The sequence below is a fragment of the Anguilla rostrata genome, chromosome 14 (genome assembly GCF_018555375.3).
Source record: "Anguilla rostrata isolate EN2019 chromosome 14, ASM1855537v3, whole genome shotgun sequence".
NCBI classification, from domain to species: Eukaryota; Metazoa; Chordata; class Actinopteri; order Anguilliformes; family Anguillidae; genus Anguilla; species Anguilla rostrata.
In genome coordinates this window covers 19225769-19250332 of record NC_057946.1, presented here as the reverse complement: position 1 = coordinate 19250332, position 24564 = coordinate 19225769, and the positions used below count along the sequence as shown (strand labels likewise).

General features: G+C 37.9%; 1 protein-coding gene across 3 annotated transcripts in view; it reads right to left on the bottom strand.

Annotated features, from left to right (window-relative positions):
- Positions 1-23621, bottom strand: part of znf462 (zinc finger protein 462) — a 43211-nt gene extending 19590 nt beyond the window's left edge. For 2 of the 3 annotated variants that reach the window (XM_064306876.1, XM_064306878.1), the window contains exons 1-2: positions 23467-23621; positions 125-390 (exon numbers count right to left, since the gene is read on the bottom strand). In XM_064306876.1, coding sequence (XP_064162946.1) covers positions 125-356 — 232 coding nt within the window. In that variant the 5' untranslated portion in view covers positions 357-390; positions 23467-23621. The remainder of the gene's footprint in view (positions 1-124; positions 391-23466) is intronic. The other variant, XM_064306877.1, reaches the window with a different exon arrangement.
- Between the last annotated feature and the right edge of the window lie 943 nt (positions 23622-24564).

Here is a 24564-nt window from a genome sequence, read left to right as displayed (position 1 = left end):
TTTGTGAAATTAAATTATAAAACATTTTGAAAATATAAGTAGCTCTACCCTATAAGTAGAATCTTCTCTCAGCACCCTTTTCAAATAATGAACATTACCAGTCACGCTATACAAGCCTTCATACCTGCTTGTTCATGTGGAGTGTCAAACTCATTGTTCAGAGTTGCCAGATCTTCTTCATCCTCCTCCTCTGCCTGGCTGAGGGAGTTGAGGGAGTCAGACCTGGAGTGGCAGGGGGTCCTGTCTCCAACCTCCGTGGGCTGCAGGAAGGCTGTGTGGACATCCTGGATATGTGTCTTGAGGTCATCATAAGATTCTGCCCTGAAGTCACAGCCATCGCATTGTAGCACCTCCATTGCTGAGGTCTCCCCGGAAAATCAGGGGATACTGCTGTAAACAAGAAGGAACAAGAATTTACAAAATCAGGAGGGTACACATGGTACCATTATATCACAAAACAAAATGCCACAATAGGGAGTCTCATAAAATACATCACTGTGCAATACAAGGCATTCAAAGAAAAAATGAAGCTCTGGTGTTATAGCACGTTAACGGATATGATTGTTCCAAGAACAAAACAAAAAAATACTGAGGAGGGATTATAAATGGATTTGTTCCATTTTTATTACTTTAGGATAAGCCACAGCTGGACAGCACAGAGCATTTCCGTACTTACATCAGGCAATACTGTCAGATTGCATCAAGCCTTCTAAAATAAGATTTACTGAATCCACAGGGAGATGGAGAACACAAAGTGCTTCAAAGTTTCCACGAAAATATACAGGATTATGTGGTCATGATTTTAAGGTGGTATAATCTGGACCTATGACCTAAAGTACTATTGCATCTAATTGGCATTCTAAATAGGAAGTTGATGTCACCATTCCATTTTGCCGCCAGTATTTGTTAGCCACCTTAATGAAAGTCATTAATTTAATTTACCAAACTTCAATTTCATGCACAATATGTTGTGAAATATGGAATAATTTCTCAAAACACACTGCAGGTGCTATGGAGGTACAACAAACTCTTGTCAGCCTGGCCAGATTGACACAAAAAGGGTGGTATATTCCATTGTGCTAATGGATACAACCCAGAGGAAAACAATCAGAATAAACATATTTGTTTTTGTATATAAATGACGTTATATCAGAACATAAGTATCAAGGCAGAAATCAACTCCCTGTCCATGTAGTAAAGTTATATCATTAGTAACTTTTCACATATTTTCTCACCCAGAGTTGCCTGTGACAAAGCCTAGTTCAGACCAAAATGTACATGTAGAAAAAATAACAGCATGTAACCTCTTATCCATTCTTCTTTCCACAAAATTTCAGCCTAAATTAATTTAATGAGCAAGATCCACAAGAACATAAAAATGTTCTTGCTTATAGACCAACTGTTGTAGCTTATACTGACCCAGACCCATTGTACATGTTTCCAAAATTTACAATCTATCACTATATTCGATTTAGTAGCCTATTTTATAATAAAATGACACATTCAGAAGAAAATGTGTAGTATGCATGAGTCAAGAGGATTAACAGTTTATAAACTGTAATATATCCAGTAAAATGTAAATGGACTGCATTTATATAGCGCTTTTATCCAAAGCGCTTTACAATTGATGCCTCTCATTCACCAGAGCAGTTAGGGGTTAGGTGTCTTGCTCAAGGACACTTCGACACGCCCAGGGTGGGGTTTGAACCGGCAACCCTCCGACTGCCAGACAATCGCTCTTATCTCCTGAGCTATGTCGCCCCCATAAAAATGTAGATAATGTATCCCTTTGAAAGGTAACCCATCAGAAGAAGTAACTGGCCCTTAGTTTATGAGCGAGGGGTTCTTTCACATTTGATTGTCTAGTTGGTCCGGCTCATTGTACTGTATGCTAGCAGCCTGACAAGTCACGCTAGCTTCAAAACAACCCTGTGGTCATGTACAATTAAACTTGATGACTGAAATACCAAATAATTAAAAAATACATTTTCAGTCAACAGGTAAAATAAGTACCTATGATTATGCGCAAGAAAGGTTCATGAGCTGTGTCATCTTTGAAACTGTATAGCTAGTCCATTTGACCATGGGACAAACACTGCTACTGTCCTGGAGGAGCCAGCTGCCTATTGTGCATCTGGGTCATGTTACAGCGCTATGAATGCCCCACCCTGATCTTCAACAGCTCATAGAAATTCAGAACAAGTTCTCATTTTGCTGCCAGGCGACATGTCATGGATTTCAAGAAAGAAAATAAAGTCTACCATCCCCCACCTTTGTTTTCTCTGTGTCAAACCATGTTAATGGGTGATATCTGTCATAGTTTCACCAGCTCACAGGGAAAAGCTCTGAGCTGCATGAATCCTGAGAGCTTCAGGGGCAGCCATTTTAGGAGACAGAGATGTTTGCTAAGGTGTCCAGGCTGCTTACAACATGGACCCACTGATCTGATCCTCATCACAGAAAATCAGTCACCAGAGAGTTGCTGACAGAAATCTATCTGCCAGATGTACCCAAGTCCTCTCCCTGCACAGCTCAGCAAACCTTGCATCTGCCAGCCTAGCGCACAATTTTCATACACTGGAACAATATATTTAATATTTTGGAACAGAAAAAGATATCACAGACATGTAGGGTAAGAGAAATGCTTCTTCAAACTGGGGAAAAATCGGAACTGCCAACTAAGCTCCACAAGGGGGTCTAAAAATGCAAAGCATGTCTGAACTTCCTTTTTCAGCACAGAAAACATCTGCAGCCTAGGGTGAAAGGAGGGGGGGGAGAATGCCAGCATGACCCAGCCACCTGGGAGACTTTCCTCCATAGCACATAGACAAAGCCATCTGACTCGGCTCCCCAGATTCCAAAGTCTACTGACATTTGTTAATCACCAACCGGTCTCTCTGCATCGGCAAGAGCTGCCAGCAGTCACACCCTCTACTTAAACTCGTCTGCAGCAGCTGCTGTTTGAAAGAAGGCCTTTGAATAAGCTAGCTTTAAGCTGATTAGGAGAACAGAGGTTTTGTCCTTAACCGTTGGTCCACCATCTCACATGCTTGGATGAGGATACTGATTACATTATATATGACCCAAGTATGGTTCATCTCTCCTCATTTAAAGGTGACCAATCATATTCAGAAACTTTGCGCAGATAAAATCCTTCTGAGAAACAAAACAAACCCAGTTCTTTCAGTCAAGGACGGGATTGTAGTCACCAGATTGTATTTGCTGGATTTATGTCCACCATTTTTGTCAGCTTTGGAAAAACATTTTTTTAAACAAAACTGATATGTTAATATTGAACTTGGACATACATTGACAGAGGACCGTGAGGTTGTGCAATAAGGGATTTTAGCACCAAATGGACATATCATCCCATGGCGCCATATCATTCCGTAAAGTGTCATTTTTCAACAATCATAACTCCAGTGCTGTTTGTTTGAGAGACAGAATATCAATGTTCCCAGATCCCTCGTTCAGACAAAGAACAATTTTAGGAAGGAGCCATATTGCATTTTGGGTTTTTGACTGAAGTCAGACTTGGTGAATCTAAAGCAAGGTTGATTATCGGTGGGATCAGGAAATTAATGAATAGGTTAATTTGTACCAATGTTGTTTTACATTCACAACACAAATGAGAGCAAATGGGTTGTTATTTAAAATTTTGTTTTATGTGGGGGGGGGGGTGTATGCTGTACGTGCACACCACCATGAAAAATGTCTTCATGGTGGTGTGCACCACAAATGCCTTATTTCCCAAAATGAGTGTGCAGCAGACCGTTTTTTATGTAATTTCCTGGGTGCCAACTGCAGGTTTCTCAGCTTAGTAATGAAAATTGGATTGCACTTGCATACTGCTTTTCTGCTTATGACCCCAAAGTCCTTTACAGCAAAGCAGACACTCACATCATCCACAGCCAAAGTGTAGCACAGAGTGGGTGGTGCACAGAGTTTTGTGCCAGAGCACTCACTACATATTAGCTAAGGTAGAGGAGGAGGGAATTATTGGGCCAATTAAACAGGAGGATGATTCGATGACACGTTAGGAGCTAGGTTGTGCATTCAGCCAGAAAAACAGGTAAACCTCTTTCGCTTTTCTCTAAGTACAATGGGGTCTTTGATCACCATAGCAGACCTTAGTCTAATGCTCGAAAGACACAGATAGCACCAACATGACACCCAGAAGCAGCCTAGTTTATCCAAGATGTCCCCCACCCAAATATCAAACAAACCCACACCTAATGAACTTTAGCTATTTAGTAGAGTATAGGAGGGCCGATGACTAAACTAAATATAGACAGGTGCTTCGTTGCCTGCGGTGATAGTTTAGCATGCACCAAACTCCCCATAATGTTTCATAAATCCGCCTCTTTCTTCATGCAGCATAAAACACAGTTTCCAACTGCCCATATTAAACAATCCTACTATCAATGTAATTCCCTTTTCTCCTTATTCCTGGTCAAAGGCAGTCAATTAGTGCTGTTAAAATACAATTTGCTGATTATTGCTTCCTACTTGACTTGACTTTATTGATTTGATCACAACCTTATTACTAGAGAGCTAAACAGGGTCATTCCATCACAAATCAGCTACTATTTTCGGTGTCTCAGATTCAAACTAAGATAGAATGACAGTTACAATTGACCATAAACATAATGCTGCTGGCTAAGCTACAGTATATTTGGTAGTGTACAGGTGAAATGATATAGGCTACCTGCTCACACTGATTTACTCATTGGTGTCCCTAAAGGTCATAAAGATCAAGGGGCTTTCAAAAAAGTCTGGGATGAAGTTGTGTACATCACTGAATATGTAATTGAGCACAATCGAGTCGTTCATAAAATTTTCATTCATTTAATTTTTATTTGCAGCAATATCACAGATTCATAATCAAAAACACAGCCAAATGTAACACTGAATTGAATTACTTTGCTGTTACATACAACTGTAAACCCAGCAAATAATAATTTAAATATATAGTGAAAGCGTAAGGTGTAGTTAAAATCCATTTGCATTAAGGAGTTCATTAAGAACTGGAAGGTGTAATATACCACCTGGACACTGCAAAAATCACACTGTCCCTGGTGAAGTAAATCACAAAGGTTAATGGTGGCTTTGAAAGTGCTAAAAGTTCAAAGACTGAGATGGGCGAAAATGTCAACAATATCCTGGTCACTCCACAAAGCTGAATTGTACAACAGAGGCAAGCCTTACTGAAAGAAAACGAAATTCAAAATGAGGTTTGCTACAAAGAATTAGGCTATATGATACTGTATTTTGACATTTTTGATCTAAATCCAAGTAACCTTGAGTAGTCCCTTCCTCTCATATCACTATATTTTGAATGTATAACAGTGTAGTTTCACTTTAACTGGGTGCCCTTTTCTGATGTGAGGTATGGGAATCGCTAAGTCGATGACATAACATATACTAGCTTAATTTGCTGTTTGTGTGCTCTACTTTGACTGTTATGTCTATCTATATATCTTTTTCAACATGTAACATCAAAAACAGATTACTTGTATGATAATTATAAATTATTTATTTTGCTGTGATGGATATAAAAAGACATTACTGTCTTGGCATCTATTTGTGGGTGCCTCCACAACATATTCACTTAATTTTTATAATTTTTATCATAATTGCGCCATATCAAGTACTTTGGTATTGCTGACAGATGGTTGCCTCTGCATTAACAACAATAGCAAAATCTTCAGCCCCCTTATATCTGCACATTTGCACCGTGCAACTGTACCAATCCACCAATACCTGCCTAACAGCAAATTTAAATCTGACCTTGCATCAGCTGCATTTGAGCAATCAAGCCCACTAAAGTTGTTTTGCCAAATTAAATGCCCAGTTTTATATAATACAGGCCAAGCAACACCAAAACAAATAGCCTATTAAAAATTATATTTAAAAACCATTCTTTCTACTGTGGAAAACTTTAGTTTGATGACATTAGAAAGGATGGCATGAAGTGCCTTGATATAAAGTGTCCCACAATAGCACTGCATTTGTTCTGTTGTGAGGTGACACTGGATGCCATTTTCCATTCTTGATGACTTAAGTACATGGCCTTGTATATCTTAATATAATTAGAAGTGCAGTCCCTCCGACAGTGTATTGTTTCTAATGAGGAGCCTCATGGCATGTCAGACCTGGAATCAAAGCCAGAATACTGGAGAATTTAAGCTCTGTACATATAGTCATGGACAATAAGGTTCCAAGATGGCTCAGAAACCCTCCTACATCAGTTGTCACATTACAGTGGTCAGGTGGAGGAAGCCACAAGCACAAGTTAATGCCCAAAAAGTATCTTCCCAATAAATACCTCACAATTACTGTTTTTTAAGTGTCTGTAGTTGATTTTTTTTTTTTGATAGTTTTTTTTTTGGACAACAACATACAACCCACAAGTCAGAATACAAAACAGTACAAATAACTGGTTCTACAGATCAATCTCCAGTTTCATACTCCAGCTTGAAGACAGTAGGGCTAGTGACCTGGACTGCGTGCAAAATAAAGGTAAAAGAAGGCACATCTAAATAACAAATGGGAAACGACAGCATGCTTGTACAAGTTCTTGACCTGACTGTGATTGATGCTTGCATTATATTTTCCATTTTGACAGTCCAAACATTGCACACAACATTGCACATGTAGTTGCAAACAACTCATTGCTGGAAGAATATATGAATGAACCATGCCATTTTCCCTAGCAATACCTGGGTAGCCTCCATTCCAGCCCCTTTCCTATTATTGTGTGCAGTAGAGCATAATGTTTTAAGACAGTACTGAAGAGTAGAAAGCACACACAGATATATATATATATATATATATATAATGTGCAGATACTGTACATTTTCACATGACATTTAGTAGAAATTAAAATACAAGTGTAATATAACTCAGAACTCCTCATGTAACCCGTTAAAAACCGTATGAGGATAACATAATACGCAGAGGCAAACCATTGATTTCACAAACCAGTTCAAGCTCGGAAGCATTCAAAATGGTGCCATTAGAACATTTCTGTAGGTCATGCAAGAATGTGCGATTCGTTGTTCATTCAATTAGCCTGTAAGTTGGTTTCAGCCATTCTAGGGTTAGAAAAGACCCTCACAATTCCTACATTATCCAAAAGTACACCACACCACATACTAGGTTTTGACAGCTCAAGTCGTCTTCCCTCAAATAGAACGGTTCTGACTTTACAACAAGTCATTAGAAATCTGTTCCAGGAAACATATGGCAACAGAACTAGGTCAACCATTAACCAACTAACAGGAAGCTTCTCTGAAAACACTCAACAGATGCCCCTTTAAATGTGTTTTTTTTTGACAACAGCTTTCAATAATGTCATACACCAGGACATTATTAGAGCATATCAATCAAAAATGATATTCTGAAAAATAGCAACAGTGATCTTCAGAAACCCTGTTGTAACTGACAAAGTACATTTCATCCCAAGCCTTATTAAAATAATATTTCCATATTGACTACTCTACTTACTGTACAGAATTATTTCAGTTTATACTGTATGTAGTGGGAAGGCCATTTAGGCCAATTCATAATAGTTTAGTTTGCTTAACTTCAAGCCAGAAGCCACCTGCTATTCAAAGAAGTATCATGACATATCGTGGTAGGCCTGTATTTCAAAAAAATGTGGTCTAGAGCTGTAAACTGGAAGAAAAAAAATTAATTTGATTATTATATTCAATAAATAACATCTTTGATTATATTCAAATATTTACTGCAAAATTTGCATAATTAATGAATTTACATAAACTGTATAGGAGATATTAAGGCACTTTTTGTTATGGGCCTAAAGGTTCAAGAAGAGTACAAAGGCAAAGGACAGTAATGTTCCACTTAAATATTTTACATAAATAATTGATGGATAGTGATAAAATGACAAAACAGAAAGCAGATTTGATTACGCCTCATTCACTATAGATAAATTGACTGACAAAATAATTGTCTACACTCCTGGGCAAAAAAAAATGGGCCAAGCCCAAAATGGCAAAAAATTAAGCTTTTAATGGTCAGAAAATTTGCAAGAATTAAACAAATGCACTCCTGAGACCTCCTGTGCCACCATTTGCTCGTTTACTTTTGCTGCAGTAGATACTACAAGCATTGTTTCTCCTGATTAATTTTCCTGTTGGAAAAAATATTCAGGAGAAACAATGCTTTACTGCATATCTGGCAGCAGCACGGTGGATTTAGGCTCATTTGATACCTCGGACCCTTGATGACTTAAAGCCATTTAGCCAACAAATGTGTTCCATACTGTATCAGCATAATTTACAGCTGAATCTAGTCCCACCCCCCAATTCCCATAGAGATCCATTCAAATGCAAAGAGTATTTGTATCGCTTGTAGGACCTGAAAATAAGATATCCAGACTCTGATGATGTTGATAGGTCACAGACATCAGTAAGTCATGGCATGCAGATGATATGCAACCAAATACAAAACATGACTCTTTTATTTGACATTTTGTTAATTTGTCTACTGTATAAGTGAATTTCCCGGTTTCTAGCTTTTCCCCAAACAGTTCACTGCAGCAAAAGTAAACGAGCAAGTGGTGGCACAGGAGGTCTCAGGGGTGCATTTGTTTAATTCTTGCTAATTTTCTGACCAATGATTTGTTGTTTTAAGACCATTAAAAGCCAAATATTTTGACATTTTGGGCTTGGCCCATTTTTTTGCCCAGGAGTGTATAAATAAGTGGAGGGGGGGGGGGGGGGTCATTCGGAAGCAAGAGATCACATTTTGAAACACAAAAAACAGATTTTCAGCAAGCATCTTTGATTATATTTCCCCTATTCAAAGAATAACAGAAAAGCAAATCTAAATCAGACAGCCTTAATGTGGACACTCCAACGATTCCATCATAGTACGGGCAATGGAAGTCATGACAAGGATCACCTCTGCTATACCAACAAAGTTCAGATGCCAAAGGTATACCATCGATGATAATACGTAGGCTTATAAGACTACAACTGTCAAAAAATATTTTCACAAGAGTAATGTTGTTTTGAGGCTTAGGCTAGCTAGTCTACTTCAGTTTTCAAGGAAACTAACTTTATGAACCACTGATTTGGTTTGGCACAGAGTCAAAAGCATGGAGGTTAATAAAGGTTGAGCCTCATTTACAAGGTGGCTGTCAGTAAAGATAGTATTTGCCATTTTGTCCTTCAAAGGCATGATCCAAATGGAAGTTGCGTTATTTTGTTCCATTGATTGCCACCAATGTAGTCTGTGGTTGAGCACCTCTCCGATACACTACATAAATATGTAACTTTTGTTATGTGATACTTCATCATTTTGGTCAACCATAAACCCAATTGTCTCATTTAAATAAACCCTCTCATGCAGACTCTACCTGACAGAGGGCCAATGAAAGGAGAGGCTTTGTATTACCAGTTATTGCCAGTTATTTGGGCACTCGCCAGAAACTGCACTATGAATTGTTGCATGTTGCATGGAATTTCTGAATTTTGGCTTAGATGGCTTCACAGGATTTTTTTGTCTCCGATTACTTTAGCCATGTGCACTTAAACGCATGTAAAATACAAATCATTTGTTAAAAATAAGTCAAAATCTGATGACCTTTTCTTAAAATTTGATTTTGACATCTTCAAAGACATCACTAATTGCTTCTGGCATATAGGAGGGGAAAAATTATTCAAAAACATTTTGCATTATTTGAAACTTGCATTAAGTTTACGAATGACACTGAAGGCTCCAAAATGAAACTTCTCCCAGGCATATCATTGTTATTTGCCATTTAATGTGATGTAACATAATGGTAAGCAATGCCATTGTTACCACCTGATACCATAGGCTGGCTGCGACATTTCCATCTATCAAGTGAAATCCAGTCATTTGCTTTGTGATGTCTGGAACCCAATCATGCAAGGTCACATAAAATGTCCACAAGGCCTTAACAGATGGTTACCTGACATTACCCAGCTAGCCTTTAATACTTACCATCAGCCTGCTGCTCTATTTACCAATGGTCTGCTGTACAAAAACTTCTTCTCCATCAAACACAACTGCTTATATATGGCTCATATATGAAATATCCTAAGATAACATCACCATAGAAAGTCATACCATGGCAAAAGAAACCTTGCACAGATCCTTTTTTATCTCCTGTGAGAGCTTTGATTGTTTCTTCAGAGCTGTTTGCAACACTGAGGGTCATTCTGTTTCACAATTTCAAGGAAAAAGAATCAAACATCATGGTAGGTGCTCCAAAACAGCCTTCAATCTTTTTCTTGTCATCTACAGTTTCATTAGACAACCTGGAGTGAGACAGGCCCCTTCTATTAACTAGTTTCCAGCTTTCCATTATTATTATCATGAGAACTTCAAACATTAATATAAATGTAAACCACAAAAAATTTAACAACCCCTTTTAAAGTGGCATGATGACAGCATTTTGTTGGGCAAACATGTTACACCGTTTCACATTTCTGTGAGACCTCTGAGTGAAAAAAACAACCATTTCACAAAAACAGAACACCAATCCATTGAGAGCCAAAGACAAGTGTGGCTCAATGTCCACTGCTTCATAAGACTATTGCACAACCTGCTCAAGAAGCCATCTCCCCCAGCGGCTGCCTCTAGCCTGACAGAATTATCTTATGCATCACAGCAGAGGCAGCGAGAATGCTGGCTCTGCACAGATGCCTCCATTTTATATAGCCCACTGCATTCTCAAAAGGAACAGTTGCAGGTTGTCCCCCATTTTATGAGCCTCAAAGCCAAGGCAATGCAATACCCTCTCCACTGGCTTTAACGCAATGTTCTTGCACCGATGGGACTGTATAGTTGAGACCAAAGACCCGAGCCAGTTCCTCTTCTTGCTTTGTTTTGCCATCACAGCCAATAAAAGCAGAACAGAGATCACCGTTTGAGGGAAGCTATAACAACGTCTTGTCTACGCCTTCCCATCTCCTCAAAATATGAAAAAAATACTACAGTATTTGGGGAGAACTGCCAGCAAACATTCTTCCAGCAAATTCCAAGATTCCCTTAGATTTGCTTACCAAGGTTCCCATTTTTTATTTTTACTTTTCATATAAAATAACGATCAGGATTATGTATCCTTTATAAAGGATTAATCATAATAAAATATCTGGACCATGCCACCTCTGGCTCCCTTATGATGACAGGAATTCTAACTAAATTTACATTTCATTAAATTAATCACTTGCCATTTGGGGTCACTGGGCTGATCACATATAAATAATTTACAGATTAATGACAGCCTCTAATGTTTTCCTTCAACAAAACTACAGTGGAAGTAATGTGACATATTTTGCATGTAATACAGATAATTCAACTTGGTCTTGGTTTCCTGACACCACACAGTATGTCTCACTGTCTGCATGGCTGCTGTGTCAAGGTCCAGAAAACTCTTTTCATAACTATGTCACACCAGCAAAACAAACCATCACTTTTGTATTATATTAAATAGGTTGTTAACACTTATACAGTTGTAAATAATATAAGCTTTATTATTTGAGACTCATATTTATAAGTACATAAAAATAATGTGTGAAAATGGATAACCTAAAAATACCCATTTATTAGGTGCTACATGCTAAACTGACCGCCAATTTTCTGTAAATAGACAAATAACTAGTGGCTGTATTGCACAAAGTTGACTAAAACAGCATTGCTGTTATTTAGGGTACAAATATTTACAAAAGAATGTTGCCACAGTGTATACAGTGTCATTTGACCAATTCATATGTAAACACTTGCACCCTAAAGTCTCATGAATGTGAAAAATGTGTAACATTTCAAATAGTGCAAGGATTGCTGATACCAGTGAATATGTACACTGACTGGTCTCATGACTGAAGGAGAAAAACAGTAGGCAAGCCTAACAATCAATTTGTATTCCAATTCAGTCATCCCAAAAATATAATGTAGATGTTGATTACCAATCTTAACAATTTATATGTATAAGAAATCAAGAATATTTTGAAAGTAAAAAATAAAATACATTTTTTACAATCCAGGTTCAATATTAGGCCTACAAATATATGAATATGCGCAGAACAAATGCCTAATGGCCACTTATTAAGCGCTAAAACAAGCTTAATGGGTTGCCAATTTGCTGCTAATAAGCACATAATTGGTGCCTTTTGCATGGATGCTGTTACTTTTTTAAATAAGGCAGAACAAAATTGATTTCTTCTTGGCTTCTTCCATCCTATAATTATTTCCAACAAATAATAAAACAATAAAAATAACAGTTGATGTTATTCTTATTGATACTAATGTTGTGACTGCTTCTACTACTTGACTACTATAATAATAAAAAATTAAGTTTAATATTATAATAAAATATGAATAACTTTAGTTCCTAAAATATGAACGTAGGTTTTCCTATGAAGACATCAATTGTTCAATATATCAGTGACAATATTTTAAAAGTAACATGGATTCTGTTTTGAAATAAAACTAAGTGCATGGCTTAGCTCTTCAATTATCATGTACTGGGAGTGCAGACTGTCTGGTAGTCAGTGACAAATGCCTTGCATGAGTGAGAAAAAATATGCAACCGGGCAGATCAACGACTAATTTCCATCTGAACCCATTACATCCACAGAGTATCAACCAATGTCACAAAGCTAAAAAATCTGCTTATCACACATCATGCAACTACATTCTGCATGCCTTTGCCTACTTCAGCATGTTCCCACTGCCAAATGTACAAATAATTGACTGATCCAAAACCCCAAAGGGACATTTTTTGTAAAGTTGGCTTCTTTTATCCTTGGACGCTATCAAATAGTCCCATGACAACTGAGCACACCCATGTCAAATACAAAAATGCAGTTATTCTGACAGAAGCTCAGGCCAGATTTCATATAATGGCCAATTCCATGGACCTCGGCCAAATACTTTCAGCCTTGCCTTCTTCCATGCAACCCTGACATAGCAGTTACTTCGGTTACAGCGGGTGAGGTTACAAGATGGTCTGACTTGGAAAGACCTGTAGAGGACATACTAACAAATCTTTCGGGCTTGATCCACCATCAGAATAACTTTCATGTAGACCTTAGGATGATTGTTTTTTTTTTTTTAGTAGAACAGGAAATGCATTTTTTTTTATTAGGATATTTCAAATATGGAAAGGCAGGTCATCAATCAAACCTAAATACAACTCATGGATTTTGTTTTATTTCATTTTAGAAAAGTACGTCTTTGGGAACAATTAAACATTGGTAAATCTAATAAAGACTATTTTTGATTAATGAAATTACTCTCCAGGTGAGCCAAACCACCCTCTTGCAGTAATACCACTTGTGGTGGAAAGATGAGATCCATTAATATTAACTTACCAGTGAGACCTTCTCCCAAGACCTTAAATATTTAATTGGCTTTGAACGGCTGCATTGCCTCTGGGCACCAGTGGATCCCCTCTACAGGACCATGACTGTTCATATTCAAAGAAGGCCTTGTCCAGCCTGAGCCCACTGGCCGAGGATCAAGCCACTCAAAAGAATTCAGAATTTTTCCACAGTTCCAGTGCCGTCAGAATTTGTTTACTGCATCTCATTTACAAACACAGAGTAGATGCAGCCTTTGCGTACACTCATGCTATTCCACAAATGGATTTCAGTCAGTGGCCTTGGGTCTGTTTAAACAAGCTGGCCCTGTTCTATTGACAGTCAGCAGAAAGGGTATGTTCATACAACTTCTGTGAATGTACACATCCACAAAACAGAAAGTGCTGGCAGTTGCATGAATGTCAAAAGCAACCTTCCATAATTGATGGGGCCCTACACATGACTAATTGTGTGCCAAGTGGCTACCAGACCTGGTTACTTCAACAGTTGTCATCAACGGAGCCAGAGAGCATAATCTTGCCCTGCTGCAGGGGTTGTGACATCATTAAGGCATATAACTGATCCAATTACGGTTCAAATGGATAATAATGGAATGGTGTATCTCCATCCGGACTAGCCTAGTAGTGGATGGCATATGGTGCACCAGGTTACACCGGTAAAATTATCTCCACACCTTCAATACCGGTATTTTGTAATTACAATTTTAAAATTAAAAAAGTAAAAAAATAAATAAAAGTGCATCTTTAATGCAGAGCTTTAATGTTGACATTATTAAATGAATATAAGCACATTGTATTATATTCATATAATACTCAATACCAACAGATATAGCCAGTTGTCCTCAATTAGGCTAATGCAATTACGCTATTGTGCATTGCAAAATTGTGCACACTTCATCAGCATTATTTAAAATTGTGGATACATGTACACCATGTTCGTTACACTCATACTCAAAGAATATTTATGGCAAATATCTGAAACTTTTTTTTTTGATTTTGCATGGGTTTTGTTAGAGCGCCGTCATTGCAGGTTGTGCTGAAAGCTAATGTGGTAGTTAGCATTACATTACAAGCATTTGGCAGACGCTCTTATCCAGAGCGACGTACAACAAAGTGTATAACCATAACCAGGAACAAGTATGACGAAACCCCTAGAGAGAAGTACCGGTCCAAGTGCAGGGAACAATTGCATAGTTCAACTTGGACCCTGAAGGTTAAACTGATTAACACTAACAACGAGAACGGCAACAACGCAGTCTATGGAAAAAATACAAGTAGTTAAGACAGTTAATGCACCTAAGTCACCTACGAAACAGCTGCCTAGTTACAACCCTAAGCTTACAGTCATTTACAGGGGGGTAGGGAGGGATGGGGAGAGGTGCAGCCTGAAGAGGTGAGTCTTCAGTCGTCGTTTGAAATGGGTCAGTGTCTCAGCTGTTCTGACCTCCACAGGGAGGTCATTCCACCATCGTGGGGCCAGAACAGACAGGAGACGTGTTCTGGAAGTGCAGGTGCGAAGAGGGGGAGGTGCTAGGCGTCCTGAGGTAGCAGAACGGAGGGATCTGGCTGGCATGTAGGGTTTGAATATCTGGTGGAGGTATGCTGGGGCTGATCCCTTGACTGCCTGGTATGCTAGGACCAATGTTTTAAATTTGATGCGAGCTATAACAGGCAGCCAGTGGAGGGTAGTGAGCAGGGGAGTGACGTGGGAGTGTCTGGGGAGGTTGAAGACCAGACGAGCCGCAGCATTCTGAATGAGTTGCAGGGGTCTGGTGGCAGATGCCGGTAGTCCAGCCAGAAGAGAGTTGCAGTAGTCAGAGTGGTGTATAAGATAAGTTTAAAGGGAAGTTTGATGCCGGTAAAACCGATATCAATGGTGTTTTAGAGAGATGCAACACCAGTGTCAAAATAGTAACAAGTCATAACAAGCCTAATCTGGACCTTACTGCTCACAGACAAATACTTACATTCTTACATTCAAATTGTTCTTTTTATTGTTCTTCACATTTGTCAAGCCAAGACTTATATTTGATCCCCAGTAAATCTTTGTACTAGACACAGAAAAAAATATGGTTTCAAGGTGAGATTAAGGTGGCAAATAAAAAGGAAGCAAGCAAATAAATAAATAAATAAATAAATAAATAAATAAATAAATAAATAAATAAATAGCATTTACAAAAACATTTCACACATATATTTATTAACTTCAACTACATAAAAGGTTTCATTCCACTGATAAATAGATATAAAATTAAATTAAAAATAAAACATGCACTGGTCTCAATCCCCAAAACTCACTACACAGTCCTCACCACCCAGCACCTGCATTTTAGATGACATCTTTAGACAAATTTATTTACTACCTGTTCTCTTGACTATACGTAAAACTAATAACACACATATAATAGTACTTCTTGTCAATACTGAATGCATCGTTTAAACATTGACAGTCTAGGCTGGAAAAAGTATGTGAACCTCTAGGCTATTGAATTCTCCTAAAACTAATTGGAGACCGGTGATCCAATCAATGAGATAAGATTGGAGGTATAGATTGGTGCCCTGCCCTATAAAAAGGCACACAAAGTTTGGTTACTGACAGAGTCTGCTCTTCTTAAGAAACATCTGTTCATGTGAACCATGCCCTGATCAATTTTCAGAGGACCTCAGAAGAAGAACGATGCATAAAGGTGGAAAAGGCTGCAAAAGTATTTTTCTAAAGGCATGAGCGTTCATCAATCTACAATAATACAAGTTGTTCACAAATGATGGACATTCTGTACTTTTGCTACTCTCCCTAGTAGTGGGCATCCTGCAAAGATCACAGCAAGAGTGCAGCGTTCAATGCTGAAGGAGGTCAAAAAGAACACTAGGGTAGCAGCAAAGAACCTGCAGAAATCTCTTGAACTTGCTAAAGTCTCTGTTCATGTGCCCTGTATAAGAAAAACACTAAACAAAAATGGTATTCATGGGAGGATACCACGAAGGAAACCACTCTTCAAAAATACATCGCTGCACGCCTCAAGTTTGCAAGAGGCCATCTGGAAGTTATGGGACAATATTCGATGGACGGATGAGACAAAAGTTGAACTTTTTTGCAGAAATGCACAACAGTATGTTTGGAGAGAAAAAGCACTGCTCACCAACACCAAAACCTCATTCTAACTGTGTAAAGGAAGCATCATGGTTTGGGGCTGCTTTGCTGCCTCAGGGCCTGAACAGCTTGCCATCATTGAGAGAACAAAGAATTCAAAACTGTATCAAGAAATTTCACAGGAGAATGTCAGGGTAGCGGTCCATCACCTGAAGCTTAACAGAAGTTGGGTGGTGCCACAAGACAATGACCCAAAACACATGAGTAAGACAGAATGTTATAAACAGAAGACAATTCATGTTTTGGAATGGCCTAGTCAGAGTTCAGAACTTAACCCCATTGAGATGTTGTGGCATGACCTGAAGAGGGCTGCTCATGTAAGAAATCAGCGAAATCTCAAGGTACTGAAGCAGTTGTGTAAGGAATGGTCTAAAATTCCTCCTAAGCATTGTGCGAGTCTGATCTGATCGGCAGCTATAGGAAGACATTTGGTGCCGGTTATTGCTGCAAAAAGGTCCAGTTCCTAGATACAAGAGTCCACATACTTGTCAAGCCTGAACTATGAATGTTTAGACAATGTGTTCAATAAAAACATGAAAAGTGCAACTGATTGTGTGTTACTAGTTTCAGCAGAATGTATTTGTCTATTATTGACTTAAATCAAGATCAGACCACATTTAATGAGTAATTAATGCAGACATCCAGGTGAATCCAAAGAGTTCACAAACTTTTTCTTGCAACTGTGAGATAACACCCAAATAGTTTATATTTAAACAACTGATTTTCTATTTTTATATTTAGTTATGCTTGACGATGTTAAATCTTATGGCGATGTGTTGCTATCTGGAGTAGAAACTGCATGGGTTTGACTCCACTTCACTGTATTTTTTTCCATTAGCATGGGTATAATGTAAAATTTCACAGATGAGCATTACACTGAACCTATCTGAGATTAAAAGCATGTTTCTAGGAAATACAATACTACTTTGAAATGTCAATAAAGAATTAGCCTAAACAATTTGACACCTGACTGGCTATTAAGATGGCCTAGTGTTTTCTGATGGGATAGACAGATGGAACTTTGTAATTACATGTCAAAAGGGGTTTTACCGTTAAAACCATTTTGCTGATTCATAGATATAATTCCAGGTGTTACAGACATTGTACAAGTGAAGTATAACAATACCCTCCAAAATAATTAATAACCTTAATAAAGATGAACAAAAGACTGAATAAAATAAATACTATAGCCTAAGTTCTGAGCTATATTTCATAAAACTGTGAAAATATTATATGTTAACAATTCAGAAAAAAATCTAAACGTAATTTTCTATAAGTTTATTTTTTTAATAATAAATAAGTTACACAAATATTCACACCCCTGTCTTCAATCCCTTGCAAATTTCATCCTTAGTGTTTTATGAGACTAATGAACATATATAAATCTTTAAGATCCTTTGGTCTGCACTTGTGGCTTGCAACCAATTGCAGTAATTCTGTGGCCTGTTAACCATTTCTTTCTTGATTGTGGGGAACTGGATCATTCTGTTGCCGAAAGACCAAATTTTAGGGAACCTGACTGAAATCTCAAGGTACATATTAGTACATATTATTATTTATGATTCCATTGACCTTAACAAGGGCTCCAGGGCCAGTAGACTCAAAACAGATCCACCACCACATTTCACCATAGGTAAGATGTTATTTTCAACATAAGTGTCCTTGTTCCAATGCCAAACCCACTGCTGATGTGTGTGGCCAAAAAAGACAATTTGGCGTCATCTGACCATAACACCTGGTTTCTATCCAAGTTCCAATGTCATTTAGCAAACTTTTTTCTGGCAACCCTTCCAAAAAGCCTATTGGCAATAAAATAATTCTCTCATTTATTTATTTATTTTTTTGAGCATACAGTATAGCTCATTACATGCAATGCTTATTTTATGCAGTAATTTTTGCTCATCTTTAGGAACAGTATTATTTACTTTGGAGGGTTCTGTGTGTACTACAAAGCATTCCTATGTGAACTCATTTCTGACCAGGCTGTATGTCAGAATCCTGTAATCCTAAGGCCTCACAGCATTATTAGAAGATGTAGTGATACTATAAAACCAAATGTAAGTAACTAATGAACTCAGACTCTTGGTTTGTCAGTTAAAGGCAATGAATGCAATGGAGAGAGAGTGAATGGGGGGTTTTGCTTTGGCCGCTTGGAAACATTCTAATGAATTATTCAAATTTAACACCCCTTCTAATTCTAGTCCTGCATTGTTTACCAATATTTACCAAATAAAAATATAAATGAACTCTATTCAGCCCCCTAATTCAGAACTTGGAAGCAACCCTATCCCAAACTGTAAATTAAAAGTAATTTACCATTTTTTCCGCAATACTGATGTCTCTACTGATGAGAAGCATTCATGCAACACACCATCCCTATATTTGGAAGGTGGGATGGTGCTAGCATGGGGTGGTGTTCAATTATTTGTAATTTGTACCAAAAGTAATACTTTGAAATTTTACCAATTATACAGTTGGTAACAAAAACAGAGCACACTAAAGAACTTATTGTTTTCATTATTTTTCAAGGGCTAATACAACTACGACAACTCTCTTCCACATTATTTTATAAGTCAACAAATGTAACTATTTAGGTAGTTATTGAAGGTCAAAGATTGTTTGTACTTAGTGTATCCACCTTTCACCTTGATTACTGGCTTCATTCTGCTTGGCATTGGTACCAACAGCTTATGCAACAACTCATCTTCCATTTCATCCCAGAACTTTCTACACAGCTCCCATAGATGATCTGTTGATGTTAGGCTACTTGATGTTTGGCTTTCTCCCGCTTAAACTGCTCCCACAGATGTTCGACTGAGTTCAGGTCCGGTGACTTAATTAGTGACTGAATTCCAGACACTGGTACACTCTATGCAGTGCAGAACATGCATATAGCTATCCTGGCCCGAGATGTGGCCCAAAATCCTAATCCAAGGTAGTTTATATTGCTGTTATACTGCTTCAATTTTTCTGTTCACTACTTGTAGCTATTTATTTACACAAACAGTTCACTTAAAGGTGTTATTCAACTGAGTACATACTGCCACAGCTCTAAATTATGCCACCTGATCAATATTATACAAAATGAAAATTTAATTTGCAACTAGAATGCTACTGAACTGTGCCCTAGTAAACATTCTTAGTTGGAGATACAGTCAAGATGAATGTCCAATATACATTAAAAAACCAAAACTTCAATAAGGATTCTTTTCAATAAAGACAAATGGCTGACGTGATTTTGTTTCCATTTGACCATCTGCTAATCTGGCATAATTTAGGCATCCAAAATGGTAAATAATTTCACATCTCTCTGAATATCTATAAGGATTTTAAATTTTAACCATACATAATTTGAAATTTACTCCCTTGACCTTATTCAGAATAAAGATATTTTTAAATCCCCCATCATTAAAATTTAAATTTAACCTTAGTGTATCTAGTCTGAACTATAAAACTTCCATTATGCTTAGTTTCATCCAAAAGCAAATATTCCAGCAGAAAAACAAATGTGAAAAGCACGAAAACCATGACTTAGTCGACCAGAGCTGCAATTACAGTCAACTGCAGGTGCAATGTCTTTGATGAACAAAATAAGACCAAGCAGCTGTACATCAAAGCTATTAAACATGCAGCAAAATCCACAGTTTTTGTCTGACTGCGTGCACTTCAAGCTTTTCACTGTACATTTGTAGTCACATACATTTTACATTTTCTACACCCATTACAAATATCCTGGCTTCAAAAATAAGTTGTTTGAATACATCAATTTCACAGCATGTACCCCTTAATTTTCTCAATGCCCCCAAAGCTGTAATGCAGGGGTGTCCAAACTTATCCGAAAAGGGGTGGTGTGGGTGCAGGTTTTTGTTTTAACCAGCACTACAACACCTGATTTAACTACTTAACTAACCATGATCTTCAATCAGGTCTCTTAGTGCTGGCCTAAGACAAAAACCTGCACCCACACCGGCCCTTTTCGGATAAGATTAGACAACCCTGCTGTAATGAATTAATATAGGCTAATTTAAACCTGTTCCTGAACAAAACAGTTAGTTGAAAAACCTATTAACTGTTCTGAGAATGTTGAATACTTCTGAATATTCATTACAAATCTGCAAATCTGCTACTATAGCTCCATAAGCTGTGGGTGTCAGGAGAAAGTAACAGTCTTCCCTTTTATTTTTGTCAATTAATGTTTGTTAACTTCTATTATTGCTTTTATTTTTTTGGAGGAGACTCTTTCATTTCCAGAGTTCCTCACAAATCATATGAAATACCATCCAAAAAATCTGACAACCTTGTAGGAATTTAAATGTGTCTACTGCAGTATCCAATCTCATCTACAGTCACTGCACACAACAAGTTCAGTTTTGTAGGGATCAAATAAGTATTGAATAGGAATGCATTTTCCTGTAGGATAAATACACTGGGGAGCCACAGATAAAGACTACAGCCCAGATTTCAAAAAAGAAATATCCAAACACGTAGACCTGAGACTAACTCAGGAGGTACCTTATGACCCTCTTGAAACAAAGGTCATCAAACTTGAGACTGACACAAGCAAACTTTTGCAAAACAAGTTTTATAACAAATACGTATGTGGAAACAGACCCGCATTTTATATTATAGTATTTACAGTGGTCCAACCATTACTGATGTTAGCATTCTAAGGCTTTTGTTGTGTTGTACAAAAATAAAGAAAATATGCATCATATTGACAAAGCCATCAGAGCAAGCTGCAGGTGGATCCATATCAACAGCTAGTTAGATAGACATAGCTAATGAAAGGTTATACTGGGGTGTATACCAGAGATGGGTTGGACAGTATCAGGTCAATATCAGCTTTAACATTTTTGAAATTGGAACAATCATAACCTCATGACCTTGTGAAGAATCCAACAGCATCTGCTCCCTCCGATATGCTCCCAATGCTTCCAAGGAAATAGGCTACATCAGTCTAACAGAACACTTCTGACAAAACCCATTAAAAAAGCACTGATCTCCGAGAAATTATAAATCTGCTTTGATATCAGAAACTCCTCCATTTTGATCATTTGTAGCCAAGAGTTTGTCGCAGAAAGACTGTCTAGCTCTGTCTGCTTGTCAGCAAGATTCCATACTAAACAGTGTTACTGCAGAAGCAGCAAAAACCCCTTTCTCTTGAAAGACAGTGAAACATGCATTAAAACCATTCCAGTGAAAGGTGCTTTCATACTACAGACCAGCATAAATATGTAGGCTATTCACAAAAAATAAACAGTAGAACTATTAAACTGATCGAAATTGCTGTTGATATTTGTGTAAACATCAATATTTCACTCTATAAATCTTCAGCGTTTGTACAATGAAAAACATTTCAGGGAAATAATATCAAAAATCAATATTATATACTGCAGTTATAACAATTTATTGATGTGATTATTATACTTTGGATTTAAATTGTCCACAGTGCCTAAACACACAATTTCATGAACTGAAAAACTGTGCAAATTGTTATTAAGGTGCTTTGAATTGGTTGCAAAATCTCACAATGTGAATGAACACCACACTTTATATGGCCTCTAATGAACTTGTAACACATAGCCTACTCACAAATTCAACATGACTCTCTAATTAAATGCAAATCTCAGACAAATTCAGTTTTCCAGCAAATAGCTTCCATAAATTTTTACCTTGGTGGAGAGTGTTAGATTAATTGATGACATTTAATTTATCAAGGAAGGTAGAAGATAATTCCAGGAACTTTTAAACTCTGCAAGAATAAACTTCTCCAATCTTCTTGAAGGCCACTCTGTAGAACGTTTAAAACCTGTAGGCTCTACCACTGAATAATTAAGCATTAAAATTCCTATCTCATCCATGCCCCTCTCTCACCCTCATACTGTCGGCTCCAACCCTCCTCACAGTCCGGCTTCTGGAAGCCCTAACGCCCTCCATTTTCTACAAAAGGAAAACTTAACCATGACCATTTCTGCCACAGCAAAAATCGCACACTAGGAAGCTTCTTCTCTGTGCAGACGCACAACCTGCACGAACATAACTCCTACCGATAACCAAAACAAGAAAGTCAACCTTTGTTCTTGCGTTGGAAATCCTGTCTGACTCCTGGCTCTCCTAAGAGACTCATCTGCCTTCCTCCATTTTATGGTGAAGCCCACAATGACATACCTGACTTCAGAACACTGACAGCACAGACATCCAAAACCTCAGCTTGCAGTCGTAGCAGGGGGTGAGAAAGAACGTAAAGAATCCAAACTGCAAATCTAAATATTTCGCCACAAAACTATGTACTTCCAGTCAGGAGGGAAAGCGCATTAAAATCCAACAGTTTAGATTTTAACTGAACAGAAGACATGTAGGAGCAGAATAACTGGACATGGCTAAGTGAGTGTCTGGACGTGGACCAGCGGCAATGCCAGACTGTCGCTAATGGAGGCTCAGCTCCTGTACCGCTGGTGCTGGGAGAGAAGAGCAATCCGTGCAATGGCTTCTCCTCCAAGCAGGCGAATAATAGATTGAGAGGGTGAAAGCAAATTCCCTGACCAGTCTTGCCAAAATTAAACTCTCCAGTGTTGGATCTCACAACACAGCACAATCTCTAATGAGGTCCATTTCAGAGTCCCGATTTTCCCCAAAGAAGCACGTATCGAAAGCAATAAATAAAAGGGTGGTAAGAATAATGAAGAGGACATGATCTCTAGTTGACTTTACATGTTAAGGTGCCAGCAGCAGCTCTCAAATGTTCGTTCTCTCCCGGGCTCTCCCAAGTCACCACGACTGGTCATAAACTAGCTAGCTAAGAAAAAAGAAAACCCTTCAGCTCTTTCCAGGTCATTCACGAGACGTTCTCCAGATTATTCGGTCTAGCACAACGTCTTGTATATGGATCACAAATACAGCATTGAGCTTGACGTTTTGGAATTGTATTTTTACTTACGGGTTTGTCCAGAAAAGCGATCTTTCTGAAAGTTGTTTTGTAGCTCATGCGTGTGCCTGGTCTAGTGAATGATCGCCATCTTTCCTGCTTCTCCTATGCTGCAGCTGCAGATGACCTGAGCTCCGTCTGTCTCTGAATAATGAGCAACCACAGAGACAAGGAAGACAATCTGCAAAGCAAGCAACACAAAGAAGTTTGGGAGACTAGCAAGCACCAGAGGGTGCGCAAGAGTTTGCATTGAGATGGGAGAGCAGTGGAATGGTCAACGTGTGTATCGAAAAAACTATCATTCTTCATTAATGCAGATCTTTCTTCGCCTTGATGGAAGTCTAATCAGAAAGCGTCCCAATCCAGTTTACCTCCAGTTCTCACATTCCATTGAATATATGACAATCCATATTTTGATTAACTGAAAGGTGTATACCAGCAAAGCTTTAACGGTTCCTGCCATGACACCACAAAGCAATGAGTGAATAAAGAAATTAATGAGGTAGCCTACATGAATTAACATGACTACGCGGAAGACCTTGTTTTACGACTGAATGGTTTGAACCAAATATATCAACATGTGTCTGTACAGTATGTAGCCTACTGCAGTCATGATTAAACAAAACTAACAATTTGTTACTGTAGCACTTTGAACCCCTCACACTACCACGAACATTATTTAATTTAAAAATAATTGTCATTTGATGGGGCACCTCTTTGTTTATTGAAAAAAGCGGCTGAATGTTGATAATACCACATTTGATTTTGCTAATTAAAACGGAGAATTGTGCTAGGTTATTATTACTTCGGTTAATCCATCCATTGACCATTACCTATGGTTTCATCACTAGTTAACTCCTGGGTGATTTAAAATTTAATACATGTGATCTGCATGATTGCAACATGCACAAGAAAACTGCTGAAATTTAATTAGCCTTAAATCATTCATTTGGATGACTTCTTTTCTTCCCAGCTTTTAAACAAAAAGCTTTTTCATAAGGATTTTATTCAGTAGCAAAAAACTACTTTCAGAAAAGTCACAGACATGTTTGTTTACTAATTATTTAATTAATTAAAATTAATATACTGTACTCATTCATTATATCAAAT